The sequence below is a fragment of the Brachionichthys hirsutus genome, chromosome 4 (assembly GCF_040956055.1).
Source record: "Brachionichthys hirsutus isolate HB-005 chromosome 4, CSIRO-AGI_Bhir_v1, whole genome shotgun sequence".
NCBI lineage: Eukaryota > Metazoa > Chordata > Actinopteri > Lophiiformes > Brachionichthyidae > Brachionichthys > Brachionichthys hirsutus.
The window spans coordinates 14821202-14837055 of record NC_090900.1 but is presented as its reverse complement, the minus strand read 5'-3'; the positions used below and the strand labels follow the sequence as shown (position 1 = coordinate 14837055).

Genomic DNA, 15854 nt, shown 5'->3' with positions numbered 1-15854 from the left:
GTCGCTTTCTACCAGATAAGGAGGCCACACATTTTAGAGCCCCGGAGCCTTAATCGGATTCGACCCTCTGCAGAACATTGACTTCTTGGCGAACGCAATTGGTTTATTGGTGTAACCGAGGCGAGCCAGGGGGCAGCCAGAGGTCGCGTTATCAATACAAAGACGAGGAGACGGATCTCATGGGAAAAACTGGGAGTGTGACAAAAAATGTGATGATGAATTTAGAGGCTGAAATCATGAGATATATTCTTTAGGTTATTAGTTTTCCCCCTATAGAAAAGCAGACAGGAAGTTTATGCTTCTATAATAATGGAATAAACATGCAAGGTTTTCCTGGGGGGCTCCCTTCAGGCACTGCCGGATCTAAACCAAATAACAGATGGCTCTGGTTCTGCAGGTATCACGAGGGTGAAACGGATCAAATCTACAACATCTCCTCCGAGGTTGCACAATCGCATTTGTCAAACGGCTGAAATCAGTTCTGTAGTTTGCGCTGAATTATCTAATTACGTTATTATCTGTACAAGTTTTCCACAAAATCCTGCTGGGAAACAAATAAATGGATGCAACTGAAAGGGTTAAACCTGCTTCAGACTTAAGGAGGCTGAAAGCCAAACACATCCACCCTCAAACTGTTCGTCATCTGTGCATGCAGGTGCGACGCCGTCGATGGTCCGCTCCCGATCCACCGCTGCAGGGAAACACTCGGGGGGGGGGGCAGCCAATACGGATTTATAACCTCTACAAGAGAACAGCTGCTCCGCTCGCTTGTCATCCAACCTCATCCCGGACGGATATCCATCCACTTCTTAATTTAGTTTGACCACTACAACCTCGCCGATAGTCGCTGCCCTTTAAGAGACTCAGATCGGGGAGCAGCCCCCCCCCCCCCCCCCCCCCCCCCGCCCCCCAGGAGAATACTCCCAAAAGCCTTCTCCTGTCGGGTGATTGGGTTGTGACTGAGCAGGAACGGCGAATGATCGTGGTCTGTGTTGGAGAAGCCGCGGTCTGTGGGAGGCGGAATCTCGCAGATAAGTGAGTGCCTCAAGGCCTGGAATTCGGCCCACCTCGGGATAACAGGGGATGGAATAGCAGGACCCGTGTCGGCTCCAGTTTGTGCTCCCACCACCACATCTCATCAACAATCTCTCCTCTAGCTCTCTCTCTCTCTCTCTCTCTCTCTCTCGCTGCCTGCAGAGCTTAAACTGAAAACAGCTGCTCGGAATACCAGACCGATGAAGCCCGGGTTAGAGCGTTCTCGTTCTCTTCCTGCTGCACAATCACGTTTTATTAGCAAGGAGTGAAGAGTTTAAGGTATAATTACGGAGGGAAAACATTTCTTTATGTGAGCTAAACAGTAGTGGTCACGGCTATGAAAGGCCCACATGCACTTAAATGGGAGCGTCCAATAGCACAGTAATAACCCCCCCCCCCCCCCCCCCAACCCAGAGTAGCTGTTAGCTACGAGGGGTAGTTTCATTATCGTCTGTCGTCTGCTCCTAAATGGATTTGCGCTGTCGATGTCTGTGAGCAGGAGTTGTGGGAATTTCACGTTTTTTTTCACGACCGACAGTGAAATAAACGGAACAAACAGTTTATCATGCAAGCAACTAAACAATCCAAAAAAACAAATGGCTTTTATTTTATTGCTGCTCCTCCTCTGAGCCGACAGGGGAGATGGCAATATGACTGAAGACGAGGCTAACAACGGCTAGCAGCTAGTAGCTAGCTAGCTGCTAACTCAAACACTTTTACCCTCTGAGTAAAAAAACATTTTCCTGCCGCAATAAAAAAAGAAAACCGCCACCCACGACGTCGTATTCACACGTCATCGTTTTTGTTGCGACGCTGTCGGGCGACCTCTGCGGGGTTTTACTTGCAGGACGAGACGATGAATGGAGGATCATAATTTGGGAGCTTCAGCATTCCAGACTGTGGAGTCCAGATCCGCCTCCTCTTGCATCAGAACAAACATCCACCTCCGTAAACGTCACTCCCTGATGCCTGACCGTGAACTCTGCATGCACACGCCTTCCTTTGTCTCTGACTTGCACAACGACTCAACCCTTTAATGGCAATCGACCGTACAGCAGTTGAACGCCGGAGCGACCGATCCCTGACGCGAGCAGCGGCTTCCTCTAACATTTGGATGCTTTGCTCGCCGGATATTCTGGAACCCCCCCCCCCCCACAAAAACAGCGAGCCGAGGTGCCGGATTGACTTAAACGCAAGTTCAACCCCGAATCTTCACTGGGAATAAAGCAGCTCTGGCCAAATGCGGCAAACGAGAAAAACACATTAATTGATAAAAAAAACCACACATTTGCACACATATTCATCTCGACAACATCAAAAGGATTCATTGATGTCGCTGAACGTGGGGCTGGAGAGGGAGGATGCCGGTTCTCCTTTCCTCAAAGGGTGCTGGGATGCTCCTGATGGGCCTGGCGCTGGAGAAGCCGGAGAGCGCTATAAACAGAATTCCTAATGTCAGGCGAGCGAGTGGGTGGGTTAGGCAGTGAGCGAGCGGGGCTACGGGGTAGCGGGAGGACTCTGCGCCAGCTCAGGCTCTCCACAGAGACCAAACAGGGAAGGATGCAGACCAGGACTGACACCATTTCACACAGTCCTTTAGCGAGCATCCTGTCTGAGGACGGCGCGTTCCTGCAAAATGAACGTCTGAAAGCAGCCGGCGCTGCAGTCACACGAAGTTTATAGTCGCTGCCCGAGTGGGAGAGTCCTTCTAGAAGAGAAACTTTAACTTCTGCAAAACAAACAAGCCTTATTGACAACTAAAAATGACATAAAAAAAAAAAAAACATTAATTTCCTCAGGTCCGAGCACGAGTCCATCGTCATCATCGTGAATCGCCACCGGCCAGAGGCGGCGTTTCTGCGGCCGCCGGCCGCGCTGCTTCTAATTAAACAGAGCCACTAAGCTGGTGTGGATGTGTTTGACTTTGAAGAAAAAAATCTTCTAAAAACTATCAACCCAGTCAAAAAATGTTCGCCGTGTTGACGCGGCGCTTGGCTGAGAAAATATTTGCACGCCAACATTCAGCAACACAAAACTGAGGGTTGTCAGAAAGTGGGTCCTGCACACTGCTGCCTCTGTTGCAAAGCCCCCCCCACCCACACACACACACACACACACCGCCCCCAACTTGCTCAGGATTTACACACACATGAACGAACGCTGTGCACGCTCACGTGCACGCCGACTCGCTCTGCAAGGTGAGCGAAATACCGAGTGTGAGCCTCCTGATGAAAAGACACCTCCACACAAACGGCGTTTGCTTATGCAGGGAGGGGCCCTTTTATTCGGCGGGACAATGTCTGTGTTGACTTTCCTTTGTCTGCACATTTTTAAGCACCAAAAGCAACAGAAAGATTGAAGGCGGGGGGGGCAGACAGGCATGCAATCACAGCCGCCGACGTGTTCAGACTTATACAAGCTCTCCATTCATATCCCCAATCTCCCCTCCTCTACTCAACAATCGCGCTCGGGTTCAGGTGACCCGCCGCGTGTTTGGCAAACGCCCACCTCGCGCCGGCTCGCCCCGCGCCTCTCGCACACGTGAGGCATTTCGCTCCCTGGCGACGACGCCGATGTTCCGGCAGAGCTATCTAAAGCGATGACCCAGCGGGATGCGTCAGGGCCACCCAGAACCGGCTGCCGAGGCGGATCACGCCAGAACGTCGGCCCGCCCGGAACAGGCTTGATATCCAGCTATGCCTGCCCCTCGTGGGAACCAATCCCACGAGGGCTCTCGTTGCCCGCGAGGTTAAGATCCTCCGGCGTGGAGCGAAAACCACCGGACGGCTGAGCAACTTCCCCGGTCTGGTGTCAAAACGCACCGATGATGGGGAGGCGATTATCAGTTAGCCCCGTTAAAGCGGTGTGCACTTTGCCTTTAAGCAGAGCTGGGCGGGTCATTGTTGTTCCAGCCGGGGGGGGGCAGGGCAGGACACAGGTGAGATCAGGTGCGAACAGAGAGGCCGACGGCTGGGCATTATATCGACACCGCGATGTTCACCTCGATGCTACTTTACTCTGCGATGATTTAATTATAGAAATCTGACCCTTTCTTAGCTTAAACGGCTGCAGCACGCTATAATTATGTCACCGCGTTCAGAAGCCACGCCTCCTCTGCTGGCAGACAGCCGCTATAATGACACAGCGGCTCACGCCACCATCGCCTTCCTGCATCAATGTAAATAAACAGAGGCGTCAGAGATCTGGGTTAACGGCGCTGCTCAAACAACGGGCACACGTTAATCGTGCAAACGGTTGATTAGCTCCCTCCAATTACTGCAATTACAGATGCTGTACTCAAATCTGTAAATAAACACATGCACGAAATATCGCTCACCTGATGGGTTCAGATACAAAACGATGCCCCCCCCGAGAATCCGACCTCTGGGAGGGGGGGAAGCAGCAAAGACCTCACGCAGAAAATGGACAACTTGGCTAATGACACCTCTAAACCTCCTCGGGCCGTTCCAAAGCAAACAGACCACAATAAGGTGTGAGCGTCCACCGGGGACCGCTTGCGTCGCGACACCAGAGAGCCGACAAACAGATGAGCTTCACCCCCCCCCCCAGGGCCGATTTTAATCACACGAGATGATCAGCTCATCGGCTGGACTCGGGGTTTATCTCGTCCAATCAAAATCTGACTTTTACTGCGCTCCAGCCAAAGATGTAAATGAGACACGCGTCCGCCAAAGGCCGGGCCTGAAATGCCGCTGCCGCCGCCGGGCCCGCTTCACCGCATTGTGCAACGTGGAAACAATCGGGGCGTCTGCTAAGTAAGCCAGCCATTGTTCGGCTGCGTGTTTGCTGCACGATGATGACTGACGGCTTCGGCTCGCTCTGACCTCATTCCTCTTCTTCGTTGGGTTTTTTTTTTCCCCACGTGCGGGATCGTACCTCCGGTTGTTAGAGCTTTTAAATGACATGGTAGTCAATCCAGATATTTGAACGAGCAACCAACCGCGGAGCAAAGACACAAGAACATTAGGCAATATTCACTGTCTACCCCCCCCGTAGAAATCATGGCGTTTACCGCTGCCATCCTTCTGTAAGGTAGCCGGTCTCCACCCGGAGTGGCCATTTAGTTAATGAGCCCCAATGAGGACCTCCAATGAAGCCATCAAGGCCGCTCAGAATAACAATGGCCAACTAACGCCTTTCTAATTGAATGGAAGGTAGAGGGAGGCGAGGGGGGTTGAGGGGGGGGGGCTGGAAACTCTGAAAAGGAGACAGAAAAAAATGCAAGGGGGAGGAGGGGGGGGGGTGTCTTTTCAGTCCGATGCCTGCCAGGCCTTAACGAAAGTACTTGTTTTTTTGTGGGGAGGTGGGTGTGTGACATGGGCCGGTGGGGGGGGGGGGGCTCAGAGGAACACAACTCTCCAGTAGAGATTATTTCCAGGAAGTTTGCCTAGTGCCATTTGGACTGGATGCAACACTCCAAACGGTGGGGGGGGACTGCTTCAAGTCAGTCCGTCCGTCCCCCCCCCCCCCCCCCAGAATCAGAATTCATGTTGAAAGATCGGATTTACCTGACAGAGCTTCTTACATCCCATAATTAACCTGCTGCATGCGAGATACAGCGGAATAAATACAGCAGCAGACAAAGCAAATGAACGAACGCACAATGCATCAAAGCTACGGACAAGAGCCCCCGCAGACAAGAGCCCCCCCCCGGACAGCAGCGAAATGCCTCCCCGTGTGTGTCAAAAGGAGGTTATTACATTGTTATTACTGTAGGATAGGACTTCGGGAAGAGGTTCCTCTTCCTGAGGCATAAAAATACAATCGAGAAATGTCTGCATTTAAAGACCGGCGGGGGGGGGGTCTAGAGGGGAATGGGTCAACTTCTGTGCTGCAGAATGAAAGTCCTACCAGTGGCAGCAGACGCAGGACGCAATCAGCGTTAATAAGGTCACGTTATAACTGGAAAATCCGTTTATAACCGCCTGAAATCATCATCAACAACAACAACAACCACAGAATGACCAATGCGTCGGAAACTTTGAGCTGAGTGAGAAGTTGTCCAAACCAAAAGGAGGCTGAGGAGAAACGCATACCCCCCCCCCCCCCCCCCCCCTGTAGATCATGCCCCCCCCCCCCCCCCCAAAAAAAGAAAAAACAGAACAAAGAAAGAAGTAGTTAGAGCTCCTTGAGAGGCCACTCCGGGGGAACATGGCGCTGCAGCAGGAACTTTTTCTTTTTCTTTTCTTTTTTACGCACGGACAAAGTTTGGTTTTGCAGAACGCGCAGGAAGAGAGCGCGCCCGGGGACTTACTGTTCTTGCGCTCGGAGACAGAGCCCCGTTGGAGAGGTACGGGTTGGTGAGGTCCGGGATCATGAGGAACGGGTAGCCCGGGTAGTGGGGGCTCTTAAAAAAGCCACCATCTTGCTGCCTCCTCAACGCTGTGGGAGTCGACACAAAGTCGGGGTTAATAAAAACAGAGAGGTGAATACTTGAGAAGTATTTGTATTTTTTTTTTTTTTTTACCTTCGCTGAAGTAGTCTCTGGCTTTTCATAACTTTCTAAGTCGGGTCTGGTTTGCGGGCGCCTCTCCGCCGGCTGAGAATAAACGCATCAACGCTTTAGAAACTCTCAACCCTCCGTGTGTGTGTGTGTGTGTGCGTGCGTGTCGGACCCGTTTCTCACCTCCGAGTCCGACGAGCTCTCCGACTCGTTCACCAGGGAGGATTTCACATCATCCAAATCCCTTTCCGCCGACACGTTCTCGGATATCTTCTCCTCCTGCTCCCCCTCGTCTTTAAAAGATATCATCTCATCATTGGCCCCCAGATCGTCCCCGCCGCCCCGTTCAGCTGCGGCATTTTTGTGTTTTTGTGTTTTAAACTACAGATCTGAATGAATATCAAGGAGAGGAGAGGGGGGGGGGACTACAAGCGCAAGGATTCTGGTTTGTTGTTGTTTTTTTGTCGGATGTAGTCCAACGCGCGTCTGGAGTTGCAAACTAAAACTACAAGAGATTGTTCATGTTTCCTTTTCTCATCCTCCGAACCGGATCCACGCCGAATCTCGCCAGGATAATCCACAGGGTTGTGTTTTTTGTCTCTTTTTTTTTAAGTCACGGCAGGAAAATATCGAGAATATTTGGCGTCGGCGGCCGGATGCGCAGCGACTTGGCAAACTTTCGCCTCCTCCGCGGCTTGTGGACAACTTGTGGCCCCCTGCGTGCGCCTCCTTGTCGCGCTTCCGAGGAACGAGCCTCTCCTTCCCCCGAACGGAGCCCCGGGGGGGGTCCACATAAACTACCGAGCGACCGAAGAGGGTTACTCAAGTACAAGATCTCATCTCCAAATATCCATGCGTAAAGAGGAAAAAAAAAAAAACCCACAATGGCTCGAGTCGCGGTTTTCTCACTCGATCTCCTCCGACGCGACTCTTCACGATTTCCAAACGCGAAGTTTAAAAACTGTTTAAAAAGAGAGAGAGAGGTGGTGGAAAAGAGGAGAATAATAATAAAAGTATAAAAACAAAAGACTTCAGTTGGTCGCGGCCGCCCTTTCCCTCCACATTGCTGCCGGGGAATGCGCCCTGAAAACTAACTTGGTCGTTCAAGTGGAAGAAAAGCGCAGCGCGTCCGTAGTGGGAGGAGCTTACGCTGAAAACCGACACCGTGCCTCAAGCCACCAACCCACGGCCACCAGCCGCCACGCCACGCCACGCCACGCCACGCCACGCTGAGTGATCCGGGGGTTTGAGTATAGGTGGAAGGAAGAGCGCAACAAGCAAATATCATGAGTGCGTTATAATTACCACTCCGGAGGGTGTCACGTGCGCGCGGGGGGGGGGGGGGGGCGGTATGTAGCCCCCTGGATTATTAAAGAAGTTAAAAAAAAAAATTCAGATGTGAGAGGATCCAGAATTTATCCAGAGCAGGGGCGGTTGTAGGGTCAGACCCTTTTTTTTTGTGGGGGGGGGCTCTATACCCCCACAGGTAGAACAGATGTTTGTGTAGAATCTTGTTGTTGTTGCCATGGCTGCGCCAGGTAGGCAAAATAAATGATTATGGTGCATAAAACATGACTTGATTCTTCACTGTTTGTGCAGCTCCGTGGACGCTCCAGAAAGCCGAGGCCGATCTGCAGTTATAATTAAACATTCGACCGATGGGAGGGCGTGGACTGCTACAGCGTCTTTATATAGGACGGAAGGAAACACGCACAAAAGAACATAAATGTAGACGCAAAAATGTTGCTAAATCTTCTGATCCTGTGTTAACGCTATTTATATTTCTAATCTCGGTTCTATTTTGGGATCTTCTGATTCTTGTTTGATAGATTTCTTCTGATTTCCGAGAAGTTCTAAATGCTGCTCTCTGAAACTAAACACATAAATAGCATATAGCGTTTTGATTAGCGAAGATGCTGTTCGCGTTACCCCCTTATATCCTCGTCCTCTTATGAAAAAGTGGGTTTTGTTTGAGCAATAACTATAAATGTGTAACGAGTTTATTTTGTGCTGAGCGATCATAAAACACCCAAAAAGGAGGAACTCGGTGAGGCACGCAGTTTCCGTGCCTCATGCTAGAGGGCGCTGTGATACCAGGCATTCTATTTGTGGGTTGTCGACTACAGAGTGGATTACAGCTAGCTGCAAGCTACAGCTAGCAAGGCAAATGCAGCAGCGCATGGACTTCATTTATAAGACAAGACTATAATAAGGTTTAAAGAACCAAATGTGCATTTTTTGTTTGTGTAAATAATGCTGATAGGACATTTTTTATATAACATGTATAACCATGCAGCCCTTCCCCCCCCCCCCCCCCCCCCCCATCTTGATACACCAACCATGAAAAGTAAGAGTCAATCGGGAGTTGATGTTGTATTTCTACGTTTACAGTCTTCTGATTGTTCCGATCTGCGCGTTGGCGGAGGTACGGCATATATGCGCCGGCAGCGCATATATGCCCCCCCCCCAGATTGGCGGAGGCGAAGCACCGAAAGGCCCGCCTGCCTCCATATGTGTGAAAATGACAGGCCGGTCTTCGGCGAGAAAGTCGTAATTACACACCGCCATGTAAATTGCACGTCTGCGTGTCCCGAAACAAAGACAATAACACCTGCGATAAGCTCGGGCTAGTATGGCACAAACTACAGGCATGACGGAGCGAGGCAACAAGCCGCAGAACGTCCAGGTGACAGCTTCTCCCCCCCCCCCCCCCGGGCTGAAAGACACGCCGCCATTGTTGATTTGGTAAGCAGGGAAGCGGTAACTTCACATGAATCATAATAATAATAATCTTTTCTTGGAGATTTATCTTGTAACGTTTTCCCGGGGAGCAGCGCGTGTCTCCATCTTCCTTTCCCCCGGTCCGAATCCGGTGGGGGGGTCCAATGCACGCTCCTCATCCTCCCCGATCCAACCCGACATGGCTTCCCCTGCTCGAGAAAAAGAAGTCATTGATGTTGTCGGCCACGTGTCAGCGAGCTGAAGGCTGACTGACAATTCAGGGGTGTCTCCACGGGCCTCATTAGATCCTCGCTCCTGTGCTTTTTTGTGTGAGGTGATCGCACCGCTGTGTGTGTGTGTGTGTGTGCATTCAGAGTATAACACACACACACACACACACACACACACACACGGTTGCACGCTGCATCATCATCATCATCAGGAATTGCACACACGGATCCTGATAGGCACAGAAATACACGTTTGCGCTCGCTCGTGCACACACAGTTGAATATTTTTGCCCTGGGGGTACATTTCGTTGTTTTCCTTGGCAGACAGTATGTGTGAGAGGGAGCTTTATATATATATATATATATATATTTAAAATGTCGCTTGGAGAAGATGTTCCTTTTGCCGGTCCACATGGTCACGCAGACTTTTAGTTCTGCCCCCCCCCCCCATGAACATGGAGGTGCATGTCCCAGCAGGTGTAATTTCAACAACGCAGCACTAATGCTCCATCGGCCTCATGAATGATTAATAAAAGAAATCAAATATTAAAGCAAGTCAAGGTAACAATGAGCCGCGTTGCAGGAGCAGGAATACCTTTGACATTAGTCCAGCAGCGACTCGCCTGGAGATTTAACACAGAACTGCAGCAGGTGAGAGGATAAAACCACGTGATTGTATATCAGCTGATTTATTTATCAAAGGCTTTCTTGGGTATTGGATGGAGAGTGAATCCCTCCTTCCTTCCATGCGTCACGTGATTTGACCTCCTTATTTACCTTTGTCTCCCTCCCTGCCTCGTTAGCGCGGGATCGGTTTTAACTGTGGGGCTGATGAGGGAGGGGGGGGGGGGGGCACGGAGAGATGCGAGCAGCCACAATCTTAGCCTGGGGGCGGAATCGACCGGTGGGCCAGCAAATGTATTCAGAGGGCGCTGTCCCCTGCATCTGCCTGCACTTTGAAGTTGCGCTCTCAACTCATGGCTCTGTCGCGCGTGCACGGCGCGTGTGTCTGCGTGCACCCGCGCGTGCGTTCCTATATATATCGGAGTGTGTGTTTGCGAGAGAGGAGGAGGATGCTCGTGTGCCAATCCGCGCACGCTTTGGAGAATTCAAGGTCACTCTTTCATGTTTTGCCAACCGTCGGTCAGTCGGTCTCCCGTCCCAGCGTCACGTTTCGGCCTCGCCTCGTTCCCCTCCTCTTCCGCGCTGATCAGCTGCAGCCCCCCCCCCCCGCCCCCCCGTCCCGTAGGACCAGTCAGATCACACAATGTGCCGCTGCTGCCTCCATCCATCTCACTCCAGGAGATTTAGGTCTCACTTTTATTGTCTTGAAGTGCACCCAAGTCATGTTCCGCCATTAATCCTGCAGGGCCTCCACAATGTCTCCGATCGCTTTTGCGCAGCTTGAATTTCACCCGAGGGGGGGGGGGGCAGAATGACTACAGCGGCTTTTTATATTTATGACACATATGATGCTTTATTTACAGTAAAAAAATAAAAATAAACACGTGGTTTCTCTTCCGGGCGTAATTTTCATGCGTAAATTACGCGCCAACTTTCTTTCACACGCGGGTTTAAAGATGAACTTATTCCACAACCCGTTTGCGTCACCGCCGTGAAACCCATTAGATCAGCTCCCTGGATGGGAGTGCCTTGCTCAATCACGGATCTCACCTCACATCCGTTCTGATCCGCAGAACGCCCCCCCCCCCCCCCCCCCCCCTTTCCGTGGCTGCCCATGGGCGTAAATGAGGACATGATTAGATGACAGATTTTACTGCCTTGGGTGTGACTGAAACACTAAACTGCTCTGTCGGGTATCATTTTCTTCCATACGCGTGTTCGTTTGGCGGAGAAAACACCAAATAAAGGCGCATAATATAGTTCCTTTAATCAAATTACGCACAGCTGCGCCAGATTAGCGCCGAATCAACACATTTCCCACTCAGCGTTTGGACAACATGCTAATCAATGCTGCTGGAAACGGTCCACTGTAATGACCCGGAGACGCATCAAACAGAAAAGCGCTGCGTCTCCGCGCGCTCAAATCCACGGTCGCGTTTTTCCTGTGTTGTGGAGGATGCTTTCAAGAAGCATTATTTCCGAGAACTTCAAAGCCTGCCAGAAGCACTCTCTGTTCGGATGGAGCAGCGGCTTGAAAAATGCTCTTCTATTTTCCAAATGGACAGGAAGAGGCCCTCGCTGGCTTTTATTTTTATTTTTTTGGAGGTGATGTTAATTCCGCGTGGCACTGCTTTTTCAGTCCAATTCGGTTTACGACACAAGAAAACACCCCCGTACTTAATAATATTATAACAGTCTGGATTTTACATTTAAAATGTCACTTTGATGTCATTTTAACGACACAGATATACATTTAAATATACGCTCCTTTGTTTTGCCGAATGAGTCTTTTGCTTTTTGATCGGGAAAACACAACCACCCGTTGGCTCCTGATGGAATCAAGACGCTTTTCCGATCGCCCGGTTTTATTGATCCGGTTAACATTCTCTCTCTCTCTCTCTCTCTCTCGAGGTCACCGTCTGTGTTTTCTCAGCTGAGGACGCCCCACGGAGGCCTGCATGGAGATTCTTTCCTGTCATGCAAATCCTGGCCAAGTGAGAGGCTGTTGACTTTATTTAATATGTCCGACAGATTTTGTATATGAGCGATTCGCAAATGAAATGTTTACCATTATGCGTGGAGAGATTCCACCGGGGGGGGGGGGGGCATGCGCGGCTGCGGACAGCTGGGAGAAACCCGAGCCGCCGCTCCGCTGCACTTATCAGCCCTGGCATCCCATTTCCCATAGCCATCCTCAAGCCCCGAAGAATCCAGCCATTGTTTTCCTCTCAGTGGGTCCTGTGTTAACTCAGCAGCAGCGCCATGGCTGATTGTTGCAGAGATATTAAAGCAAACGTAGATTTCCCTTTGTCCACTTAGACCCGTTTTGTGACAACGCGCAAGCTCCAGTTGCGCGTTTGGAGCGCTCTGCAGCGGCCTGCATGCCCTGCGTGTCCGCAGCAGGGTTCTGGATCAGACCACTCCAGAAGAGGGGTGGGCTTTCTATCCAAGCTGCTTTCTCCTTGTTTTGGCTCTAAAGTTTCCAGGATGCTTTCTGGCTGTCTGTTTTACGCATATAGACAGGACCACCCCCCCCCCCCCCACCCAGGGGGGCTGTTAGGAGGTTACAACCGGGGTAGTAAAGGGGTCAGGGAGAAACTGTCAGTCGACTTCCTTTCCACGGCCTTGGGAAACTGCACCGCAAGTCTTCTGCATGTTTTTAGTGTCATTTCTACAGCAGAGGAATCCTTTTATTCCCAGGACTTTTGAGGTTTTCACATGGATTTCTTGTTATTAGTCCGTTTGGTGTTTTTGTTGGTTGATTTGTATTTAGCTCGTTTCAAAACCGCCACATCCAACACAGAACCAGGACGACCCGGCGAGTCTGGAAGCCATCATCTCATCTTTACATGCTGCATGGTGTGTAGATCCTGCTGCTGCTGCTGGTGGACGCCTCGCCGTTGAGAGTGTGCCGACTATACGGCAGCACAGTTTCGTGTTACCAAATACTATAGATTTTAAAAGAGCAGTTGACCTTTAATTTGACCTTTTCCCCAATTTTCTCTGAAACCACTGAACCGATTTCCACCGAACTTTGCGGAGGGGTGCAGGAAGGATAAACAGGCGTGTGGGACTGCTTGGCCTTGGGAGAGGTATGCACTCGACTCTGAAAGCATGAGTGCACACCTGTCTGAGGCCAGGCAGCGCAAGAAATGTCACGTTGAGTCCAACGGAAGCACTCGTTGCTGGGACTCGACCAGAGCTCTCTCTCTCTCTCTCTCTCTCTCTCTGTTGTGCTTGATGGAACTTCAGGGTTTCTCTCATTTACGGGCGACGCGCCAATGCTTTTAGCTGAGATGCTACACTGAAGTTTTCAACTCAGAAAGGGTGCAAATGATGTGCTTTCACATCCCTTTGGGGTCTCTGGGATTCTGGACCATTGTGGCGTAATTTTTAAAATGTCAGTGATGACATCACATCCCACCCTGCGTCCCTTTTAAGGTGTTAGCATCATTTGCATCTTGCAGACAGAAGAACAAAAAAAAAGCAATGTCTGTGTCTGGTTTTTGTTTTCCTGTTGGGTTTATTTTTAATTCTGTCATGCTGAGTGTTGATTTTGAAAGGCGACACCGCCAACTACTGGCCTGGAATGCACACTGCAGGCTGTTTTGTCAGTTCTTCACACCATGGCTGGGTGAAATGTTTGGACATAATAATGTTTAAATCATTTTAATGGGGTATATTTTTCTGAGATATAAATAAATAAAAGTAAAAATAAAAATCTGTTTTGCCCTGGTGTTTTGAATAACATTCTTACTTCAGAGAATAAGCTAAAATAAAACGGTCGCCATGTTTCGCTTCTGGTCTCTGAAGTTTTTCTGATGCCTCACGCTGACGTGACGCATCAGAAAAACTGCAAAGACGTGACTGCAAAAGAGGAAGAAGAAGAAAAAGCCTGAGAAATGTCTCGAGATGAGTCAGATAATTCAGCAAAGCAAACTCTCCTCTGAGACATGCTTGGTTTGGCCAGGTATTCAGCAATCGCATTCAGGAGAGAGAGAGCGAGAGAGAGAGAGTAAACCTGCTGGGCAGTCATGCTCATTGGCAGTCAGACATTATTTCACCTGAATGGTGCTATGGAGAAGATAAAGTTTCTCAAAGACACGTCTTACCTGCTGCACCGCATTTCTCCCCGCATTATCTCAAGACGCATTGACGTTTCTTCCCCCTCTCTGTTTCTCTGCTTTCAAATCCGTCATGGTCAATTGCCAGCAGCTTGTGTGGTTGTTGGTGAAATAGTTGTGCCGTGTCACCAAGTTTACATCATTTCCTGATCATCCAGCCTCTTGTAATTTCTTGTGTTCTGGCAACAGAGGCGATTTCTGCTGTCGTGCGCTTCCACGGCGAGGATTACCTGCCGCCTCGGTGCAACGGGAGAATTTTGGTCGTGAGCGAGAGCGAGAGAGAGCTACTGTAAAAATGTCCGTGTGTCGATTACCACCTTGAGGATGTCTAAACAGAGAGATGTATTTAACCACGTTCATATTTTCTCTCTCTCTCAACCACACTGATGTTCTTGTGTTCCAATTCCACAATGAAAATAAGTCATTTCTGTTTCGCTTCGGCCCACCTCTCCGTAATGCAGCTGCGCCGTGCTGTGGAAAACAAACAGTGCAGTGCAGCTGGACTCCTCATGACAGCAAAAGAGGAATTTTAATCCCCCCCCCCCACCCTCTTTGGCACCAGTCAGATTTACTTGGTCGTAAAGAAAGGAAAAGCACCCCTCCATCCTAGAAGGATCTGTTGGTGAGAACGCAAATTATGCCAGAACCTCACTTGCAGGCTCAGAAAGGCAACAGGCCAGGAAACGAATCCCCAACGAGGTCAAAGTGCTCAAAGCACAGAGGAGTCCACATAACTCGGAGACTGTCACATTGCTGGGATTCGGGACAGCTCCGATCGGCCCGCCATGCTTTTGAGCAAACATCAACAGGAGATTGAACGCGCAGCGACATCAGTTTTACCAGCCACTTTAGCACCGAAGCTAAAGGCTAACCTACACGTGTCTCTCATCCCTGATTCCTGCAGCCTTGTCAGAAGGCAAACCATCCGGAAGGCTTTGGATCATTTCCAGCTGTCACATTCCTGCTCCAGTGCAAATCCTAACCTGATATGACAGGGCAGGGCGAGGTGAGGGCCTGCCCTGGAGGAAGACTCATAACACGAAACTCAAAGCATTACGCCGAGCATTATCTGCATAATTGCAGGTGGTGGAACAGTGAATGCGTGCCGTGTGCTGCACCTATTTTTTTCTCATGTTTCCTTTATTACCTTCTCACCTTACAGCCCACACTACAAGTCTTAGAACAATGAAATACCGCAATTATGCAACGGTGGAATGTACATGCACTTCAGTCGAGGAGGTGCGCGCGCTTTCTTTTTGTGCTGTTATTTTATGCCTTTAATCCCTGACTGTCTGGACATAAATACCTTTAAAAGTATATTTACTTTAGATTTACCTGTCAGATGTACCTCGTACAAGAATGCTTGTGAACCTTTAACAAATAACTTCTGATCGACTTGAAATATGACACCGCATCATAAAATGCTAAAGGTTAAATGAAAACCACAGAAAGCCACCTATAATGTAATAATAACAATGCAAAAATAATGTTAGGAGTTGCACCCAGCTGGTTAAACATACAATTATTAATTATTTGTCCAGGTTTTTTTTTTTTTTGCCACCTGTTGACACAAGTCAAAAACTCGTATGGCTATCATTTAAGATAGCTATGGCTGCTAGATTAAATGCTACCCCAGCTAGGTGCTAGCTGTGTCTA

The 15854-nt window shown here is 49.8% G+C and overlaps 1 protein-coding gene across 1 annotated transcript in view; it reads right to left on the bottom strand.

Moving 5' to 3' along the window:
- tcf7l1b (transcription factor 7 like 1b) overlaps positions 1-6858 on the bottom strand; it is a 16398-nt gene extending 9540 nt beyond the window's left edge. Inside the window, 5 exon segments of the mRNA XM_068760604.1 lie at positions 6311-6438; positions 6524-6544; positions 6547-6595; positions 6683-6843; positions 6846-6858. Coding sequence (XP_068616705.1) covers positions 6311-6438; positions 6524-6544; positions 6547-6595; positions 6683-6843; positions 6846-6858 — 372 coding nt within the window.
- Positions 6859-15854: the final 8996 nt, after the last annotated feature.